The 22578-nt window shown below is 37.4% G+C and overlaps 1 protein-coding gene across 3 annotated transcripts; it reads right to left on the bottom strand.

Moving 5' to 3' along the window:
- Positions 1 to 1355: 1355 nt before the first annotated feature.
- On the bottom strand, positions 1356 to 21862 carry CHR24 (chromatin remodeling 24). Of its 3 annotated transcripts, XM_010272006.3 has the most exons (20): positions 20669 to 21861; positions 19405 to 19535; positions 19264 to 19318; positions 17712 to 17840; positions 10449 to 10556; positions 10295 to 10350; positions 10128 to 10218; positions 8561 to 8698; positions 8389 to 8466; positions 7681 to 7890; positions 7523 to 7594; positions 6244 to 6324; positions 6047 to 6165; positions 5524 to 5635; positions 5161 to 5229; positions 3840 to 3934; positions 2908 to 3033; positions 2192 to 2257; positions 1963 to 2095; positions 1356 to 1686 (listed from the first exon to the last, which is right to left on the bottom strand). In XM_010272006.3, the coding sequence occupies exons 1-20, from the start codon at positions 21725 to 21727 to the stop codon at positions 1522 to 1524; spliced, it is 3093 nt and encodes a 1030-aa protein (XP_010270308.1). In that variant the 5' UTR covers positions 21728 to 21861; the 3' UTR covers positions 1356 to 1521. The 3 variants fall into 3 exon arrangements, with proteins under 3 accessions (XP_010270308.1, XP_010270309.1, XP_088745261.1); XM_010272007.3 differs by lacking the exon at positions 2192 to 2257 and having other exon boundaries at positions 20669 to 21862; XM_088889135.1 differs by lacking the exons at positions 1356 to 1686; positions 1963 to 2095; positions 2192 to 2257; positions 2908 to 3033 and adding an exon at positions 3192 to 3336 and having other exon boundaries at positions 20669 to 21862.
- Between the last annotated feature and the right edge of the window lie 716 nt (positions 21863 to 22578).

Here is a 22578-nt window from a genome sequence, read left to right as displayed (position 1 = left end):
CAAATATTATTACACTTAAGCTCTGTTTAGTTTACGGGATAGGGATGGGAAAAGAGGAATATTCCTAAATAATTCCTTTTTCCCATGTTTGATTGTTGTGATACAATGGTTTGGGATGAGAAAAACGTGAGACGCAAGATCCCAATAACAAGTGAGCGGGATCATACCAAAATAGTGTAACCCTAGTGAGAGAAAAATAGTGAGATGCGTCTGAGAAAGATTATCAGCTTTTGTTAGACTTGGAACTCGAGAGTCTCTTCTTCCTTCAGCCCATTGTCCCAACAATCATAATTCCGACAGCTTTTCTAGTGATCTCGAGCAAAGGTTAGACCATATCTATAATCCTCTTGCAAAAGCGAGCCATTTTCACTATTTTTACATGTTTTGATGCATATGAAGGTATTCCCCATTGTTGCAGGCTAGGTGAGCAAAAAAAAAATGAAAAACCAAATCAACCAAAACCAAACCAAAAAATCAATTAATCGAACCGGTCAATTCAACTTCGGTTCAATGTTCTAGAAAAACCAAAGGTACCGGTTCGGTTTCGATTAACCATATAAAAAACAGTCGGTTAACCGAACCAACTAGTATACATATTATTTCTATATATTTCTAAAAACTGAAACCGCTGGTTTTTTATTGATCTTTAAGTATTTTAAATATTTAAGTGATATTTACAACAGTTGAAACATTTAATCATTAATAAAGTAAAATAAATAAAATAGAACACTAACAAATAATATGGAAAAAAATAATTATTTTATTAAGTAGATAGCAATAATTTATTATTTTTATTAAAAATATTAATATAGTTAATCCAAATTACTAAATTACTAAATTAGTAAAACATTTTATAATAAATTATTAAAACAAAGATTTAATTATTTTAAAGAGCATTGCATTCTTAGTTATAAGTTTTGGTTATTTCACTTTCGTTGATAAATCCCATGCATCGCATGGGTCCCCGCTAGTGCAAATACAAAGATGTTCCCAATGAATGGATCAAAAGGCTGTGAGCAGTGTGAGAATGGTTCTGTGAGGACTGAATACTCCCATTGTGTCCCATACCTATAAGATAGCACCCAAACCCAGTTCCAACATGCACAATATGGAGACAAGGATTTCTAACAGAACCAAAATCAACCCTCTTATTAATCAAGCTTATTGAGTTTTATGCTTTATCCAACAAGACCCAATGATAAGTTTATAACTGACAAACCTTTTGTTAATCCTCCTGGTCTCTTAAAATAAAAGTAGAAATGGATTTCATTTCTTCAAATCATAAATATCTTTGGTTCTAATTTAATTAACATCCCTATGATAAGTTCATTGTAAATGATGCTCTAAAAACGATATTGATGAAACTATCTCATTCAATAAAATTAGTTAGCCCTTTAAATCATTAATCAAGGGCACAGCATACTAATGTACAGAGTTACTGGTTCAAACTGGAAACTTCATTTGTATGTTTGTAATAATCAGAGTAACTTTGCAGAATTAAAGAAGTAAAAAAGCTAAACTCTATACAGTTAAAACCCTATGAAGGTCCCCTGAGATATCATCCAAATCAATAATTTCTTTTTCAATTCTTTTGTCTTCCATCCTTATCTTATCAAGCTCTAGATTTAATTCAGCGACCTGCCTTCGTATCTTGTCTCCCTTATCTGGTAACCTTGAAATTGTGGCCTGAAACACATTGTTTCCAACAAGTAAACAAATCATATTTATTGGAGAAAAAAGTGAAGTATATCAAGTCATCAGAAGCCAGCTAAAAAAAATTATCTAATTTCAGTATAAACCAAATTTATGCTTTCAATAACATAGAAAAAATAATTAGGCCTAAAGGATTAAAGGAAGCCATCTAACATAGCTTTGATCCATTATACGGGTAAATTGCATCAACTGGCTACTGGCTACTGGCTAGACCTGTAACCTATTTACTAGCACAAGGATCTGGCATACCTTGTTTGCCAAAGTTTGAGATAGACGTTCAATTCTCTCTATAATTTCCACCTCCTTTGGTTTGCCTGGACCACCTGAAGATGCACTATTGCTGTAGAGCTTCACATCTTTGGGTTTGAAAGCATACTGAGCCCTGTAATAAAGGGTAATTCAAATGTCAGATACTGCATTCTAGTTTTTTTTCACCACCATGAGAGGACAGCATTGATGGGTTAACCAGGTGTCATACCCATCAACACTGCGATCAAGTGAAAAGCATGACGATGAAGGTCCCACGTATGTAATTTGCTTTCTCCTGCACTCTCAGATAAATCAAAGAATATTATATCTCCAAAATAATCTTTTCTAGGTAACCTACAATAGGAAACCAGACACGTGATCCCTAGATCTGATTAACATGTGTAGTCAAAACATGAACTAATTTATTGCATCTTATTGACAGAAAAGCTATACAATCCTACATATTGGGAAAACAATACCATAATTGTGATTTGGAACAACTGTTTTCCCTCCCAATATTCAAGATCTAATTGCTCTTTTATTGTTACATGCAAAGGTAATCTTATTTTATCATTTTATGTTCTTTTGCATATTGCCGTACATTTTCATCTTGCTTCTGACTTTTCAGGTCACTGATATACCTCTATTCTTTCTAAAATATTATTTCACACAGATATAACAATTAAGATGTGTGATTTATGGGCAGTTGAGTATTGACATTGTAAGTTTGTGTAACACAACTAGTTGGTCATACATGACAGGAATTTTGCAGTCAGTGAAATGAAGTTCAACTGCAAATTATAGAGCTGAATCGTTGCTGGAAAGAGAACTCATGAAAAGAGTATCATATATCAAGACAAAGAACAAGAAAAATGAAGAGTGTACTTCCATTAGAACCTCATCTTAACACCTATATATTACTCATGGCAAAAAGTGGTGCCTCACCTTAGCAGTTCCTCTTCTTCTACATGTTGTAGAGGTGCAGTCTTGGAGAAGAGCAAACTGTGATGGCTGACCCCCGCTATACCTTGAGACTCTAGAAACTTTATGTGATTTCTTAAAGAGTCCTCCCTATTGCAAAGTATATAAAATTAGGAGAAAACTGCAAGAGTGAAATGTAATAATGGAGAAATAACCATAACTGCATAAATGCAATCCAAACTAAAACAGAATTGAAACATGGAAAATGATGATTAATAGGAGAGCATTTATAGGTAAACAATAGTAATTAGATAACTTTCCATTTACCTGCAGTTTTCAGCTGGAACAGTGGGGGAAAAGCCCCCCAATGCAGTCACATTATCAGTGGTAAGGTTCCAATTTTAGTTTTGTCAAACTGTAAGGCAGCGGCAATGGCTAAGGCAGTCTAAGACTCTGAAAGTTGGGGTAGTAATGAAAAGTGAGGTGAAATCTCCAAATCTGGTGATCTGAGAGACTGGAACAATAGCAAACTGAGAACTGAGGAATATGCAGGATTAGGGTAACAAGACTGATACTCTTTTTGAAAGTGCCAATACATCCCAATACACTAAGGGGTGTATCAACACTTTGAACCTCGATTTAAACAACGAGGTGTTAGGCATATTACTAACTTCACTAACAAAGCCATCTATTTCACAATACAAGTGGTTTTCCTTCACCTTAAACCCATATGCATGTCAGAAGAAAATTGTTTCCTTAAAAGGCACTCAAAGAAAATATTAAGACAGAGGAATAATACCAAATTGATACGATCAGGAATGTTTAAAAAAGAATTAAGATGATTATAAGCATGATTTACCCTAGTATTGGCACAAAGCATTCTTTATATGAATGCAGCTAAAGACAACATTTTTCTGCTATTGCAAATAACATGGCTGCTGGTATAGAGACAATACATTGTGCACTGTCGATCATGCTCTTCATGTAATTGCTGCTGAGTTAGTGATACATCAAATCCTTGTTTAGGAAGACTGAAAAGCTCCTTGAGATCCTGAAAGATTTAAGATAAATTAACAACAGAAAATCTAAAAACTTATGTCACTAAACAACTTTTAACCACCAAGTCCAATAAGGGGTAAAATATGTAAACTATTTAGTGGGCACTTTCCATTTGAATTTTGTGTTGTTGTGGTGGTGGTCCAAAAAATTGGGCCCAAAGCAGGTCTGAAGAAGCATTGTTTTCTTAAACTCTTAAAACAAAAACACAGAAAACATGCTATTGGTCATTTAGTGTTCTTTTTCCAAAACTGAGACAGAAACACAATTGAATTTCTGGTTTCAAAAACTTGTATTTATCCAGTGGCTTGATTATATGTGTCAAAAAATATACAACAATATGAAGAGGGAGAGGGAGAGAGAGAGAGAGAGGGAGGGAGGGAGAGAATAAACAGAGAAAGACTATGACCAAATGGATATTAGCTTACCAATTCATAATTCTATTTTTATTTACCCTTTGGACACAAACCCATTTAAATGTGGTCTGGTGTGACGATAAGAACTTCAAAACAACAATTTGTAAGAGGGTCTATAGGAAATTTCAAAGTGTGCCATACACTGAATAGAAGCCACACCATCCTTCTGGAAATGAAAACTTTTTTTATTCTTGAAACACCTTTTTGATAGGGATATTTTTTATTTTCCTTGAATCAAACTGAAAATGTTTGCACATAGTTTTGGAAAAAAAAAAAACGCACATCCAAAAATGCATTTTGTTATTTTCTAATGCAGCATCCTTTAGAAACAAGAAAAACAAAAACATTCATTTATAATACTTGGATATCTATACAAGCCTAGTGCACTGTTGTCAACCATGATACTTGCCAGATACAACACAATAAACTATACTATGAAAAAACTGCACAAGCACTTCCAGATGTACTCCATAGCATTAACAATATTAAAATGTGTAAAATTTATATGTTTTAAGAAAAACTACACTATGAAAAAATCTCTAAATGTTAGCAACTCAATAAAATTTTGCAAGACATAAGTCTTGAGAAATGACATTCAGCTCCAAAAAACTAGATGTAAAAGCATGAATATAAGCATATTAAATGGGATACCCCTTAGTGTCCAGGGTTTAAGGAAATGGAGACTCATAACCCTGTTTCCTGTATCCGTGTGGATGTCCTTGTGCATTTATGGGCATCATAGATATTCATGTTAGAGAACACCCCTTCAAAAACTTTGCAAGTTAGACAACACATACAAGTATACCTGCTGGCTAAAGTACCGAGTTTGTTCTTTGTGTTCAGTTGCAGATTTAAACAGGCCTCCCTTGAATACCTGCATCAAATGGAGAAAGCATAATGATGCAACAATTTTAACTTCCAAAGTCCAACATAAACATTTTCCAGAGGTAAACATAAAGACATAGAAGGCTTCTCCGCTGAAAAGCATGCTTTTCCAATATATTCATATTGCCTATTTTCCATATGCATGCACATGCATATAAGGACAGCATGCAGATTGGCTCACATAAAAACTAATTCAACATGAAGTATAAGGGACCAGATAAAAGGAAAGGGACCAGATAAAAGGAAAGGGACCAGACAACTTTTATGGAGAAAATTTTATAACCTGCATTTTATAAATCTTCTCTTCAATTGTGCCACACGTCATCAATCGATAAACAATAACATCCTTCTTTTGCCCAATTCGATATGCACGGTCAACACTTTGGTTATCCGTACTACAAAATCAGAGCCACCACCAGATCAATTACTCACTTTCCTTGTAAATGATAATTAACTAAGAGAGAATAAACCTGGTTTTGAAAGAAGTTGCAACTTGGTGTTCTCATATTATAAATCATGGACAGGTATACAACTCTAAGCTAGAAATTTTAGATGGAAAATAGAGACATGCTTCAAAATTTATGTTCCATGTTTCTTGCACATTTCAAAACCACGCATCCATATAAAGAATATAATGTATTGGACAAGGAAAAAGATCAATGAAATGGTGCAAGAAAATATTAATGGAATATTAATCATTGCTAAAAAAGGATGAAGAAAATTAATTTGTAGAATCAACTATACATAATGGAAAACTTAAGTGTCAACTAATTACAAAAAAAACACCCGATGTGCACCTAAATCACCTTGGATTCCATGCTGGGTCTACCACAATCACACGGTCTGCTTTTGTAAGCGTAAGACCAAGACCGCCAACTTGAGATGTCAAGAGAAAAATGGGTGCACCTTCACCCTCTTGGAAATCCTGTATGTGAATGGCAAAAGTAAGATAACCGATTCAAGAAGAAAATAAGAAATTGTTGTCAATGTCCAGAAAACTGACATTCACAGTCTTCTCCCTGTCACTGATTTTTGTAGTCCCATCAATCCGTAAGAACTTGTAGCCCTTTGATACTATTGCTTCCTGAGAAGGAAAATATCAAAGGAAAAACAATTTTCATGCCAAGCAAGTACAATTTAAGAGTTATACAAAACAAGCTTACATTGCATATATATAAGAACACTACCCATACCAAACAAGATTTTTGAAGAAAAAATCCAATATCATCTCACAGTGCATTAATTGAGAATTAGTAAATATGAGACAAATATAAAAAGTGATGACTGGAAATGGAATTAAGCAATACAATCAAAAGTTCAACATTGTTTCATACTTTACATATTCCAAGGGTGTGCTTATCAATTTTGGTAGTCCTGGTTCTCTTATTGGCGGGGATTATCTAAGACTTAACAAACAAAATCACCTTCATAAATCATTAGTTGTAAGATCTCTGGAGCTATTTTTACCTAAATTTCTCCATTGGATAATATTAAAAAATAACGATTCTTTTTTGTCAAAAACCATGTTTCTTGGTTCCCATTTCTAACAATGAGTGTCAATTTCATAAAACACAATGTTCACAAAAAATGAACCAGAGCAACAACACAAAAGGAATCCATACTGAGGATTGTTGTTCACATTGACACATTGTATCATGCTCCAAGAAACTACCAATAATAACCAATATGATAATGAAATAGGCAGGAACAAATAATCATTTATTATTATGCAAAAACACAATGTTTTCAATACATTAAGGGATGATGCTCTCAAATAAACTTCAGTCATATTTAGGCATGTGGCAGTTCACATGAATTATTCATATCACAAGCACTATAGAAAAGTCAATCATTACAAAAGAGTTTCAAACTCCTTCAAAGATCCTAGGAATATCATCGCATGCCCCCCAATATAATACACAGCTTAAAAGGGGAGACTACACAAAATGGATCATCTGCAATGGCAAAACCAAACAATGTATTCACCTGTGAATCCTTGATAAAATGCCACCCTTTTTCTAGAAAAAGCAATGACTAAACTTTGACATGTGTTATCTTTCATTAGCTGCAATGCTGAACATTATTATGTAACAACAAATTTCAAGGACATCTTATAAATGTATAGAAACAAAGATAAAAACTAAAGGTACTTGTGCACATAAAGTCAGTAAAGACACAGAAGCCAGAGTACAAAACTAAACCAGGATGAGAAAAGCAGTATTCTTTAAAATACCATAAATTTAGCAATAAAAAAAAGAGACAATTCAGCTATCCAGAATTACCTGAATAAGATTTAGCATTTTGCGAGTTTGAGAGAAAATCAATACATTATGCCCTTCAGGAATCAAGTTATCCTACAACAATGTAACACACTATCAAATGCAGCTTGTCAAATGAAATATCCAGGAGGAGCAAGTTGGAAAAGGTCTGTAATCCTAACCAGTAAAGACAATATAAATGTAATCTTGCAAGAAACATTGTAATGCATATTTTCAGAGTCATCACTATAGGAAGCAGTTTCCAAATGCAATGCCATTCTTTCCACCACACCAAGATCTTCCGGATTTAACATTGAATCCATCCCCTCTAATACATCTTCAGCAGCTCTTTTAGTCAAAAGAAATGGATGGTCACATATTTTTTTCAGGATCTGTTTCAAACCAACATAACTTTGATTAAAAAGAAACCAATATATTTAATTCTTTCAAAATTCTAGAAGAATAATGCAAATCAATCCATATAGCATAAAACTTCCATAAGTAGCAAACAGATGTAAGAGAGCATGAGGTTAAGCAGCCACTAACAAAAACAATAGCATGAAAATACCAAATTGTGATGTTGAACATTCTAATTTAAATACCTACCTGCTAGATTTCAAAATATATCAGCCAAATATCAAAATACATTTAGACATAACTTGGCAACTGAAAATTAGACTGACTGACTAGGGTTTCAAGGGACTGAAAGTATACTACAAAAATAATAATGAATTCAAAATTTTAAGCAAATAAGCCAAAACTGAGAAAGGGTTCTAAGTACAAAACAATGAAATTTTTTTATCAGTAACAATAAAAAATTTATTAAGGATATAAAACAAAGTACAAGGAAATTAATTTAGAAAGAAATAACAGACTTCCAATATCAGTACCGTAAGTGCAGCCAAAGGTGAGCCATCAAATGATGAAAGAACCAGCTCACTGTTCAGGAAGGCTTCATACAGTTGCCGCTACACAAGAACAAAAATCAACAAGAACATCATCAGACGAATTTATAACAAAAAGGTTAGAGATAAAATAAATAAATTGCAAAGTAGATAATACCTGGCAAGGGGACAGTCTCAGCCACACAATGACCTCATTCTTTTTAGAAAGTTTGGCACCTTTTGTTGCTTCATTTTCAAGTATAACCTCACTTTTTAGGCGACGCAAGAAATATGGTTCAATACGATCTCTTAACTCCTGTAAAAAGATTAAGCACTGTACTTATATTGTTCTACATTTTAAGAATGCTATCTGACAATTATTGAAACCATGGCAAATCAAATCTAAATGCATATTTTCAGGAAAATACATTTGCAAGGCAAATAAAAATTAAATGAAAAAAACTAAATCCACATTTAAGGTCAACGAAGTTATGGAAAAGAATGTAAAACAACAGAATCCACGTTTATGGACCTTTAATGGTTACAATTTTATTGATAATAACAAAAAATAAATTTTATCAAAAGAAAAGGATTGAGGACAATTGATTCAATAAAAACCGTAAGCTCAGGAAAATCTCCACCCTTTTATTTCTCTTTATATTCTTGTTTTGCCAACATCTAGTCAATAAACATGCTTCTTTTGACTAATAAATTCCATTCTTGTCCAAACCTCATGTGGTTGAAACACATTGAAGTCACTTTAAGATAAACAGCACTCTTCAAGGTTGGTTATAGAAAGATTAGATACTTAATAATAGGAATCAATTTACAACATGATTATCTTTGTTTATTGCCTAGGATTTTATGAGTTTCATGACTCCTTTTTTCCTAGTATCAAACAAACGCCACTCATGAGATGCATTAGAAACATAAGCGCATGCTTTGAGGTCTGTGCCTGATACTGAAAACAAACATCACTTGTGAAAAATGCATCTATAACAATAACAAGTTTCTTTAAGAATCAAAATGATGACAAAGAGTTAGTAATGGTGTTTTGGAGAGTGAAAGAGGCAAGAATCAATTGTAAAGTTTACTGCCATCTAAAACTGATGAAAACTCCGACTTGCAAATTAAGCACAAAAAATGTTATCCAGGTATAGGCTAGCAAGACAGTAAATGCAAATTAGAGCATCCGAAACACATAGACAATCCTTTTTGAAATAACCAGGTAGCATGCATGGAGCTGTGGAGCACAAGAATGGAAGATAGAACTAGAACATAAACTATTTCCAAAAATGGATTTTTGAATAGGAATTTCAGCATATCACTTCATACTTATGATATCTTTCAAAGAACCTCAGAAGATATTCAAAGTCCATGTTTTGGAGTACCAAACTAGCTGGAACAAGAGTCATTTACGTATTTGCACAGTTTCAGCATTCACTTTGTGGAGGAAACTAGACACACCACACTTCAATGACACAATATCATTTTTTATCAGTAAAAAACACAAGATTTTTATTAATTTGTAAGAAGAATTTACATCAGTGGGCAGCCTCAGCTACCCCTACAAACCAGGAAAAGAGCAGTAAAATGAGCAAAAAACTCGAGAGTTTTCTTTCAATATTACATCTGTGCCCAAAAAATATGTAGAACCAATAAGACACAATATTACATCTTTTGATATTCAATGACACAGTACCATTAATAAGCCTACTTCCTAGTTCCCACTAATAAACCAATACCTTTGCAACTGTAGAGCCAATACGCTTTTCCCTATCAGAAGCATTCTTCTCATTCCCGCGAAGAACTTTTTTTTCATATCTTTCCTTAAACCTGAAAAGATCTCAGAATTCAATAACATGAAAAGTAATAGTTCAGAAAAGGACAAGTGAAGCATGTGAACAGTTACTCATTCTTATCACCCAAGAGTCCAGGACAACAGAAGTTGAACAAGGCCCATAATTCCTGTTTCACAACAATTTTTTTTTGAGAGACAACAGAGTTTCAGTGTTGCATACTCTATAAACCATAAAGAATTAGTAACAAATAAACTAAGGTGTCACCTTCAGATTGTTCTGTAGTGGTGTTCCACTAATAATGATACGATGAGCACTAGGTATCTCAAGCAAACTTTTGGCTCTTTGTGTACTAGGATTCTTTATCAGATGCCCCTAAAATGGAAAACAAATCAAGGGAAAGAAGAAAGGAAAATTATAAAAAAAAATATCAATGAAGTATTATTTGATCAAAACAAAAGAAAATCATTGTTCTTCCAAATATCCATCAGAGGCTACAAATATGGAACTAAAATATGAGTACCAAACGGTCCAAACAAATGTAAGACCATTACCTAAAAAAGTAAAACATAAAAATAAAACAGTATTAGACACATATAGACACTAACACCAACACGAGACTTGAGGAAACTCTTCTTTAAAACTGTAGAGAACATTGATGTGGGCCCCACAGCTGTGGTCCCACTCTGTCCGTAGGGTAGAATGTATCTAGTCACAGCTGTGGTTATTTTACTATTCTGTTATTTCTAGTTTCAGTTCTATATTGTTTGTTATTTGTTAGCAGTTATGATGTAAACACCAAGGGCAGATATGTCCTTTCATGTAACTAGCATAACCTATATATATTAACTTAAAAGTGGCGGCGGCAGAATATTGACATTCTGTTCTCCTCAAAAACTGTGTTCTATTGCTCTTTCACCACTCTTTCTTCTACTTCTTCTTCACATTCTCTTCTCATCGAACCAGAAATCTCTTAGTGATCAAGACTGAATAGCAGTCTTGAAATCCTACATGGTATCAGAGCCAAGTTAGGGTTTTTCATGTGAGTCTAATACCAGCCGACCACATGAGAATCTCCTAGGACTGAAAGCTGAAAAGGAAGAGTTCGCAGACTGATTCTTGGAGATCGCCAGAGGTGCTAGCAGCTGTTGGAAACTTGCTAGGGTTGCAGAGTGTTGGTGGTCAGGAAGGATCAGAGAAGACTAGGGTTCAGGTAACCCTAGAAGGCAGCGAACTATTTTTCCTTGTAAGTTGTTTATTTTTTAAGAGAAGTTCTTTCAGAGAAGATAGGTTGGACCTATCTGGAGGGGAAGGCCGAACCATTCTAGCTCTTTCTCTCTTCGATTCACTAGGGTTTTACAGCAAACCCTGGACCGAACTGTGTTTCTCTCTACTCTAGGGTTTGAAAGTGATCTGCGGCAAGCCCTAGTGTTTGACTGAACCCTGTGATCTACCTAGAGCTACTCTTAAGTTGATTGGTAGGTCCGATCAGATTCTAGGGTTTCTTATTAACCCTACTGCAAGCTCATCTATACAGTTTGGACTGTGCGACTGAATTGCTTCTTTTCAGGACTGATTAAAACCCTAACTTTCCTTAGCATATCAGTTTTTTAAAGGCTGTTCTCAGAGTTCTAAGGGGGTTAGAAATCTACGGACAGCTACTGTTGTGTTGGCTAGTTGTTTTCAGATCAGAATTATTTCAGTTTTGTGCACATACACTGGGAATATAGATCAGGCCTATACTGTTTTGATTGTGATTGGTGCTTCAAGTGCTGTTTTGAGACTTGACAGAAATGGAGTCTAAAATTCAGGCAGAAGGCAGTCTTGGGAACACCAGTTATGGTGGTATTTCTGAGATGGGTGGTCAGATTACGACTGTAAAGTTTGATGGATCAAACTATTTGGAATGGGCCCAATCAGCCATGATGGCTATGAGGTAAATTAGGGTACCTCCTGGGAGATATGAAAGAACCTTCCAAAGGAGACCCGACATATACCAAGTGGATGCAAGAAAACTACTTGGTTATGAAAGAGACTTACTCCCAACCCCTTAATGTTGCCAGAGCATATGAATTGAAATGTGAAGTGAACACCCTTAAACAAAGAGAGAAAACGGTGTCGGTCTACTTCTCTACCTTGAATTCCCTGTGGCATGAGATTGATCACTTAGAAACTCTTGAGTGGGAGAGTCCCAAAGATGCTCAGACCCATAGAAAGCACATCAAGACAAACAGTGTTTGAGTTCCTGGCGGGACTGAACTCAGAATATGATATTGTGAGGCAGCAGATTTTGACTAGAGACAGTGTGACTCTCTCTCAGGCTTACTCATTTGTACACAGTGAAGAGACCAGAAGGAAGGTTATGATGCAACCCACATCAGCCTTCGTAGCGGCTACACCCAAATCAGGGGGTGATTTGGAGAAGGATGTAGTATGTGAACATTGTAAGAAACCCAAACATACAAAAGAGACATGTTGGAAACTGCATCCCCACTTGGTTCCTGCGAAGTTAAGAAACAAGAAGGGCACTGCTCATGTAGCCATGAACACTGATTCAGCATCTTCATCTAGCACAAAAGGAACATCGTTGGAGACCTTAACTGCAGTTCGGACTGCCCTAATACAGCTAGAAAAGGAGGTTGGAAATTCAGCTCAGCCACCGCAGCCTCCATCAGCCCCTATCACATCTGCTTTCGCCCATTTAGGTACTCAAGCTTCAGCCTATCATGCCTCAGCTCCAGGTACTACTGAACCTTGTTGGGTAATAGACTCAGGTGCATCTGATCACATGACTAGATTGCCTTCATTGTTTACTACTTACCATTTGTCTTCTAGTAGGGATAAGGTATCTATTGTTGATGGCTCCCTAGTTCCTATTTCTGGGAATGGTGACATCAAGCTTTCAGATACTATCTCCCTATCATCTGTTTTGCATGTTCCTAAGCTTGATACTAACCTTCTTTCAGTCAGTAGTATTACCAAGCATATGAACTGCTCAGTAACCTTCTTCCCTGACCGATGTGTTTTTCAGGACTTGGAGATGCAGAAGGTGATTGGGACTGGCCGAGAGACGAATGGGATCTATCTGCTCATGGAGCGGTTCCATCAGGGAGAATCAATAGAGAAGCTGTCTTTTGTTTCTCAGAGTGTGAGTCCGGTTATGCTTTGGCATAACCGATTAGGTCATTTGTCTTTTCGATCTTTACAGAGTCTGTTTCCTACTTTATTTGAGTCTATTGATTTGTCTTAGCTACAGTGTGAAAGTTGTGAGTTTGATAAGCATTGTAGAAAGCCTTATTTATTGAGTAATAAAAGGAGTGATAATTCTTTTGATATTGTGTATACTGACGTTTGGGGGCCTTATCATATCCCTTCCATGGGTGGGTATAGATACTTTTTGTTATTTGTTGATGACCATACCCGTTTTTCTTGGGTTTATCTCATGCGTTCACGAGATGAGGTACCTTCCCTGACCCAAAATTTTCACCAAATGATCCTAACCCAGTTTGATGCCAAGATCAAAGTTCTCTGATCTGATAACGCAAAGGAATACTTTGCTAAATCATTGACATCTTATCCTCTTCATCATGGGGTTATCCACCAAAGCTCTTGCCCTCATACACCTCAGTAGAATGGAGTTGCCAAGAGGAAGAATAGGCACATTTTGGAACTGACTAGAAGCCTCATGTTTACTTCCAATGTCCCTATTCGCTTCTAGGGGGATACTATCCTCACGGCGGTATACCTTATTAATCGGGTCCCTTCCAGGGTCCTTGATATGCGATCTCCTTTTTCGCTTCTACACCCACGTGAGGACTTGTTTTCTATTCCCCTTAAAACATTCGATTGTACTTGCTTTGTTCAGCTTCTCGGACCCCATCCCTCCAAGTTCGAACCCAAAGCCTCCAAATGCATTTTCCTTGGTTATGCACAAACTCAAAAGGGTTATTGCTGTTATGATCCTGTCTCTGGGAAGAAGTTTGTCTCCATGGATGTCACTTTCTTTGAGGGGACACCCTATTATCCTCGGGTTGCCCCTCAGGGGGAGAGCAGTGAGAGTGGGGCAGTTCCTTTACCTATTCCATTGGGTAATGAGAGCTGCAATGATGAGGGTGGTCAGGGGGATCAGGAGTTGAGGGTTTATCACAGGCGGTGCAGGCAGGTTGATCCTGATCATCAACAGTCCAGACCAGCTCCAATCTCATCTGCAGCTCCAGGTCCAGCTACTTCAGTACCAGAGCCCACAGAGACTTCCCCTACAGATGATCTTGACCCTCCAATTGCAGTCCGTAAAGGGAAACGACATTGTACCACATCCACAGCCCACTGTATTTCCCATTTTTTATCCTATGATCGCCTATCTCCTACCTTTAGGTCCTACCTTAGCTCCATTTTCAATGTCCCTATTCCAAGAATAGTGCAAGAAGCCCTATATGTCCCTGAATGGAAAGATGCAATGCAAGTTGAAATGGATGCCCTGTTGAAAAACAACACTTGGGAGGTAGTTGATTTGCCAAAAGGAAAGAAACCAGTTGGATGCAAATGGGTATTTATGGTGAAGCATAATGCAGATGGATCTATTGAGAGGTATAAGGCTCGGTTAGTTGCAAGAGGGTTTACACAGACTTATGGCATAGATTACTTGGAGACATTTGCACCGGTAGCCAAGATGACTACTATTCGAGTTCTATTGTCCCTTGCAACAAGTCACACTTGGCCTTTTATACCAAATGGACGTAAAAAATGCCTTTTCTGAATGGAGATCTGCAGGAAGAAGTTTACATGCGTTTGCCTCCTGGATTCTATGATGCAGAAATAGGTAAGAAGGTCTGCCGGCTCAACAAGGCTTTGTATGGTTTGAAACAGTCACCTAGGGCTTGGTTCGATAGATTCAGACTAGCACTTGAAAAGTTTGGATATGTACAGACCCAGTCAGATCATACCCTATTCATCAAGAGGGTGGAGTCCTCTTTGACACTATTGGCAGTATATGTTGATGATATTGTGGTCACAAGGAATGATAGCCATGAGATTGAGTCTCTTAAACAGCTTCTTCACCAAGAATTTCAGGTGAAGGACCTTGGTGTACTCTGGTATTTTTTGGGTATTGAAGTTGCTAGATCCAAACAGGGGATCTTTATATCTCAGAGGAAATATGTCCTAGACCTGTTGGCAGAAACTGGAAAGTTAGGTGTCAAGCCTGCAAATACACCAATTGAACAGAATCATAGGATTAGTGCCGAGAGTGGGGAGCTTCTTGAAGACAAAGTTATGTTCCAACAACTGGTAGGAAAGCTCCTATATCTCTGCCTCACTCGGCCAGATATTACTTATGTTGTTAATATTGTCAGCCAGTACATGCATTCTCCTAGAACCACACATCTTCTTGCGGCAGAAAGAATCTTAGCCTACTTGAAGAGACGCCCAGGTAGGGGTATACTTTTCAAGAACAACAATCACATGAAGGTGGAGGTCTATATTGATGCAGATTGGGCTGGGAGTGTTGATGACAGAAGGTCTACCTCAGGATATTGTGCTCTTGTGGGAGAAAACCTCGTCTCCTAGAGAAGTAAGAAACAAAGTGTTATCTCCCGGTCAAGTGCTGAAGCAGAATAGGTCCATGGCCAATGGAGTGACTGAAATCCTATGGCTAAGATCTCTACTTGAGGAGTTGGGTATTGAGTATGAGAAGCCCCTGATGTTGTACTGGATAATCAAGCCGCCATTAATATAGCACATAATTCAGTACAGCATGACAGAACCAAACACATTGAAGTTAACCGCCATTTTGTGCGAGAGAGGGTCTCATCTCAAGAAGTATGCCTCCCTTACATCACATTCAGTATGCAACTAGCAGACATCCTCACTAAAGCCGTATCAAGAAAAAAGCTAGAGGCGGATCTATCCAAGTTGGGAATGATGAACATATACTCCCAACTTGAGGGGGAGTGTAGAGAACATTGATGTGGGCCCCACAGCTGTGGTCCCACTCTGTCCGTAGGGTAGAATGTATCTAGTCACAGCTGTGGTTATTTTACTATTCTGTTATTTCTAGTTTCAGTTCTATATTGTTTGTTATTTGTTAGCAGTTATGATGTAAACACCAAGGGCAGATATGTCCTTTCATGTAACTAGCATAACCTATATATATTAACTTAAAAGTGGCGGCGGCAGAATATTGACATTCTGTTCTCCTCAAAAACTGTGTTCTATTGCTCTTTCACCACTCTTTCTTCTACTTCTTCTTCACATTCTCTTCTCATCGAACCAGAAATCTCTTAGTGATCAAGACTGAATAGCAGTCTTGAAATCCTACAAAAACTATGGGTGCAAGTTGGACAGGCTCAGGTTGGGCTTTTGTCAAAATTTGAATGGGCCCTGCCCAAAGCAGTATATAATGCTAACTTGGGCCAACAAGAGTTGCACCCCTATCTAAAACATCTATAATATGTTACCAAAGAACCTCAAATTCAGAATAAAGTTTGGGCATAAATGGTAAATTAGTATTATTTGATCATTTAGTAAATCAATCTTCCTTTATAGTTTATAATAAAGAAGGATGGTTGTTTCAGGTTGGCAACCACTAGTCCACTATCCAAAGGATTCCATAGTTACAACCAAGTCCAATGTTTTGGGTATCTACCCAGTGTCCTACCCGCCAAATGAACACTTATAAAGAATTCGACAGACAAGTTTAGGTTCCCATCAGCAACCATGATAAATCCATTCAATACTCTACTAATTTGCAAAAGGTCAATCTACAGAAAACATCCAAAGGAACCCCAAAAATTATATTACGTAGACATCAGAATCTTCATTATACCAAAAAGAAGATCCCACATGTCAAGTCAAAGTCTATAATCATTCAAGATCAAACAATGGTAAGATGGGACTTCCACCGCTTCCATTTCAAACAAAAAGATGAAAAAAAAGGAATACCCATTCAATATCTTCACTATTGGTTTACCAAAGCAAGACTAATCCTTAAAGGGGTTCTAGATATGTCTTCAAAACTACTGATGAAACAGCCACAAAGGAATACCTCTCTTGATACTAAACCTTCACTGTAGACAATGATAATTGGAATGCCCAACTGCTTAGACCATCACCTTCCCTACTCTGCCCTTTATAGAATATCTTTCAGCCCCCTTGTTCACCTATTTAGGTGAAAGAATTTTTTCATACAGTTTTATTTTTTATTAAATAATCAGTTTACAAGCACATACTCTTTCACTCTTAATATGCAATCTTAAGTTACTTCTTAATAACATCTCTCTACATAGCACTGAGAATGCATGCATGCACTATCCATTCATTCACACATACATACACACTGCATAGTGTGTGCATATGTACTAGCACAAACTGAGGCTGGCATGCATACATACATGTATATATACAACTCATATTACAGAGTCAAAGTGCCACATCATATGGCTAGTAGAATCATGAGATTCAATAAATTCAAATTCAGTATGGATTTCACCAAATTTCCAACTGAAAATAGAAAAGAATCAAATTTACACTTACTTCATCAAGTATAATGTAGTCCCATGTAATGTTGTCTTCACTTCTCTCATCATGAAAATAACTATCCCCAATTAAGGATTTTGTATTGTTCCTCAGAATATCATATGTGGTGAGGAGAACACCTTTGTCCTACAAGAGAGAAAGCAAATTCGTATGCATGTCATCCTATGATAAAACATGGAAATATCAACAAGCACGAGATAAAGAACCTAATATCACAAATAACATATTCACTATTAAATTTTTGGAAGGATTGCTTGTATGGTGCAAGGCCCTTTTGTGAAATATTTCCCAGAGCCATTCAGCTTCACAGATGACAAGGAGACAACAACCAAGGATAATTGTGAGGTGGTAGGAAGCAGGGTGGTCTGGGCTCCAAGGATGAGAAGAAATATGTTTGATTGAGAATCTGGAAGATTAACTTAGATGCTTGACTGCATCAGTCAGATTCAACTCATTCTTTCAGCAATGTGGTGGAAGGTAGAAATTAGAAAAATCAGGAATCTTTACAGTAAAGTCCCATCATGATGCTTTGCCTCAACAGGAGCGCCTTGGGATTGGATTTGGATAGCCAAGGCTGCTTCCAAAGTGACTTTTTCATCTGGGCAACACTGGAGAAGATCCCAACTATAGGTTAGCTAATCACTGGGGGTATGCAGTTGGAAATTACCTGCCATTTCTGCAAGAATCAAAATGAATCTGCCGGGCACTTACTCATCCATTCCAACTTCTCCTATAGCATCTGGACTCATTTCCCCCAGTTATTTAGGGCCCATTTGGGAGCACTGAACTGAAGATACAGGCATACAGCTAAGATGGATCAGCTGCTTTGAAGCGCTCCAGACAAACTATTCAAAGAGGCTGAAGTGGACAGCCCTTCAAATGACTGACTGACAGCCAATTTGGGCTCTCCAGATTTTTCACCAAACATAGCTCATAGTATGTCTGTGCAGGTCCCACCTCAGAGAGACAGAAGCCCTGTGCTTCAGCCCACCCCAACAGGAACATGGAACACAAGGGCCATTTCCACAAGACCCTCACTATCTGCTATGAACCTGGCCTGCTCAAGGTTTCAGCCAGTGGGGTTTATTCTCTGGAACTTAGTTCCTCTCACAATGTTCCAGATTTTGCAGAAGGAACAAAACATTAAGATCTCCAAGAACAGAGCATCTATGAAAGAAGCTATATTGTCCGACATTGATGTAGTGCGTCTTCTGAATTTTTGTTTTTGTCTATATTGTCATGTATAGAGCTAGACACTGGATTGGTACAGATAGCATGTACTTGTAAATGTTTTTGCTCCAATAGAAGCTCCTTCTCCTTTTAGTACAATTACACACTTTTCAAAAAAAAGTGTTCATTGTTCAATATGAAATTCATACAAGCATAGACAGTAAACCATGCGAATAATATAAGTAGTACCATTTGGAAAAAGCTTCCACTGTACATCCAGAGTATTTCTTTTTATATCAGTAAATCTCCACATAGACTTTAACTAATTCATGACTAATTAAACAACTTTATTTTTGTTTTCTAAGAAGATAATTTAAACCTGGAGTATATATTGAAGTTCATATTCACGTAGTTTTGCGCAAGCCCCAAAGTAACTGCATGAAAAGGGAAAGAAATAACCAATAAATGAAAATAGATGATATTAGAAAGGGGAAAACAAGAGTTAAAGAAAAAGTCTAACTCTCTCGTCTTCTCAGAAAGCCCCACAGCTGATAGTTCTTTGATCCAATGAGAGAGAAGCGTCTTGGGGGCCACAATCAATGCCCTCCTAATCAAACCTGAGTGAAAAAGCCCTGCTAAAAAGCTGCACATCTGAAAATGGTCTGACAAATGAGAGAAAGGAGGGAGGAAATAGGTCCATGCATGTAAAATTGTTAAAAAAAATCATCTATAAGATCCAAACTGCAAATTATCAAAAAATGGATTCCCTAGATAAACAAGAGTGGAGCATGGTGGGATATGTTTGAATATCAAAATTCCAGTGCACCCATCAAATGGCATGGATGATTCTGCCATGGTAGATGGTAGCCAAAAAGAAAAATAATTGATACCAATTGAAGAAGTATCTCAAGGCCCACCACAGATCTCATCAAATATTGATGCAACAGAAGAATTACTTAGCATTGCATAGATCACCATCACCACCCCAACTAAAAAATAGACCCTCAAGAAAAAGGAGTATGGCAATCTTTTCACAATCATTCACTTTCTAGTAACTTGTTTATATGTTGCAGCAGGCTTAAGTTAGCTATATCTTGATTAACAACAGATTAACAGCCTTTCAGATGTGGTTGCATCAGCCTGCTTAACCAAAATGTGAATAAATATGTATGTATTTACATTCACAAATGAAAATCACAAGATACCTGCAAAGTTGAGTCGATTTGCTTTCAATCTTGACATGGAAGAGGAAGTATTCCCTTTTTTTCTTTGGGCGGGGGGGTGGATAGGTATTCCCAAAATTTCTCAACTAATTATCTAGTAGGAAAATTCTGAGGTTGTCTATAGTAAATAGTTCGAAACTTTCAAGGCAAGAAGCCAAGAACAAGTTGACTGAGCTTCAGAAACTCCCAAGGTTTTTTTTTTCTTCCTTGCATTACAAATCCCAAGTGTAATAAACACACACACACATATATATTTGCAATATACTGTATACCCATAAGTAAGTCAGCTATCAATTCATGATTTAAGATGATATTGAGGGCATTGCATTGCATCTATAATTTAATAAAGGGATAATTGCATATCAAACTAATTATAAGAATAAATAGAACAATATATAATACATAATTACAAAGCTTAATTCTCGAGTTGCAGGATTTGTAAAATGTTGTGTCAAAGTACAAAACTAATCAGTCATGTATGAACCAGTACAGAAAACACGGGATACAACAGTGAGATTTGAGAAGTAATCGTTCTTATGAAAAACAATCCCCATATTTTACCTGCATTGTTTTTCCTAAACCCATATCATCCCCTAAAATTCCACCAGTTCTCCGGCAATGAAGCGACCACAACCATTTCAAACCATCGCGCTGATGCGGATACAGCATTTTTGCAATTTTACCAGGCAACCTGTATGTGGAGCTCGCCCCACTCAAAGTGATAGAATCCATCTCGTCACCCTCGGCAACTGAACCGTCAGTATAATCTTCGGAGAAATCAACCGAGACGGCATTGCTAACTTCTTCCCTAACAATAGAAGCAGCATGCTTTACATCTTTAGCCGCTTCATTGCTGCTTAAAACTACACAATCATCATTATCATCGTCTTCATCGTCGTCGTAGGGAACCAGCGAATGCCGCATGTGTTCTCTACTAGCGTTCTTTAAAATTCTTACCCTACCAGCAAGATTATCACTGACTGGTTTGCTCTTTAAATTCCCCGCATCACTGGGATTTTCTGCTGGTTTCTCCGCCTTCTCCTCAACATTCTTTGCATCCTTAAACTGAGTAACAGCGTCCGACGAGGAACCGGACGGGTCAGATGAGAGAGGGAATGGGGAAGAAGCATTGGCGTATTCAGGAACAACGGAAACGTCCTCCTGTTTCTTGGGCACTTCATCTCCTTCAATTGATTCAGCCGTTTTAGGGATTTGTTTTCTCTTCTCAATCGATAGATATTCAAGTCTAGAGCTTAACTCGTTGAGTATGTCTCTAATCTCGTTTCCACCGCCGGCAGCGTCATTGGCAACGGTTTTTCCGGGTGGAGAATCAAAACCCCTGAATTCGTAACCACAGCTGGGGACACTCTCGGTGGCGTTCTTTGCAGGCGGGGAATCAAAATCCGTGATTCCTGCAAAACTAGGTGCATCGAACACAGTTTCATCGTCGTCATCTCTCGAAGTCGACGAGAGCTTGCAGAGTCGACGTCGACCCTCTAGTTTGACCTTGCGAGGTTGCTCCGGATCCTGGGAGGGTTTGGGTGGTTGGCGGTGGGAAGACAAGTCTTCGAGAAGGCGACTGTGGCGATCGTTGAGACTCAGGGGCTTCTTCTCCGCCATCGGAGCGAGAGGCTCCACTTCGCAACAGCGACAGAAAGAGATGAAAAGCGCTGTCTGTGCGTCTGGTCTCCGGAGAAGATTGTCCACTTAGCTAAGCCCGGCTGGAGGCTCGGTTTTGCACTTTTCCTTATTTTTCCCGCTTTATTTGGATTTGAAATTTTTGGATGTGAGTTTATTGGGTTTACATTTACTCGTAACAAAATTGGTCCACACACCCGCTTCACAGGCACCGCAGCTAAGGGTGTCAATGGACCGATTTTGGATTTGACCCCGTCCAGTACAAAATGAATTTGGGCGGATTGGACGGACCAACAAGAAATATTGGATTGGACCAATCTGGTCCAAAATATTTATTAGATTGTGGACCTGGTCCATCCGTAATAAATTTATATTGGAATGGGTTGGATTAAGCCAATATCTGGTCCCTTGATATAAGATAAGAATATATGTGTTCATGGATCGGGTTTGGGTTGAAACCAATTTAAATCAAAATGAATTTGAACTGATTGGATGGTCTAGACATTGAATTGGACCGGTCCAAATTGATCCAAAATATTCATTGGATTGGATTGGACCTGATCCATTTATAATGGACTCACATTGGACTGGATCGGATTGGACCAAATCCAATCCAATGACACCCCTAATGGCAGCCGCACATTAGGAACATTTTAATGGGATAGGGAGAAGTCCTCAAGTTCTCAATACACGACTGCAAGGGCTGTGAAAACCAATTTTGTGAGAAAAAAAATCCACTAACCTGACTAATGACCCATTTGCTAAAAAAACATGGTAGCAAATGGGTCGGTTCTACCCGAAGTCAATTGTATGTCAAGTCAATCTGTTATCGG

Source organism: Nelumbo nucifera, chromosome 5, assembly GCF_055504915.1.
Source record: "Nelumbo nucifera cultivar China Antique chromosome 5, China Antique-T2T, whole genome shotgun sequence".
Lineage (NCBI taxonomy): Eukaryota > Viridiplantae > Streptophyta > Magnoliopsida > Proteales > Nelumbonaceae > Nelumbo > Nelumbo nucifera.
The sequence above is the reverse complement of the archived record's forward strand: the minus strand, read 5'-3'. Positions and strand labels throughout refer to the sequence as shown.

Coding starts and splice junctions, on each gene's coding strand:
- CHR24 (XM_010272006.3), bottom strand. CDS start 21,727: ATGGCGGAGAAGAAGCCCCTGAGTCTCAACGATCGCCACAGTCGCCTT. Junction 7,595..7,680: donor CATTTATATTGTCTTTACTG/GTTAGGATTACA, acceptor ACATTGTTGTAG/GATAACTTGATTCCTGAAGG. Junction 2,258..2,907: donor GAAGAAGAGGAACTGCTAAG/GTGAGGCACCAC, acceptor CTGAGAGTGCAG/GAGAAAGCAAATTACATACG.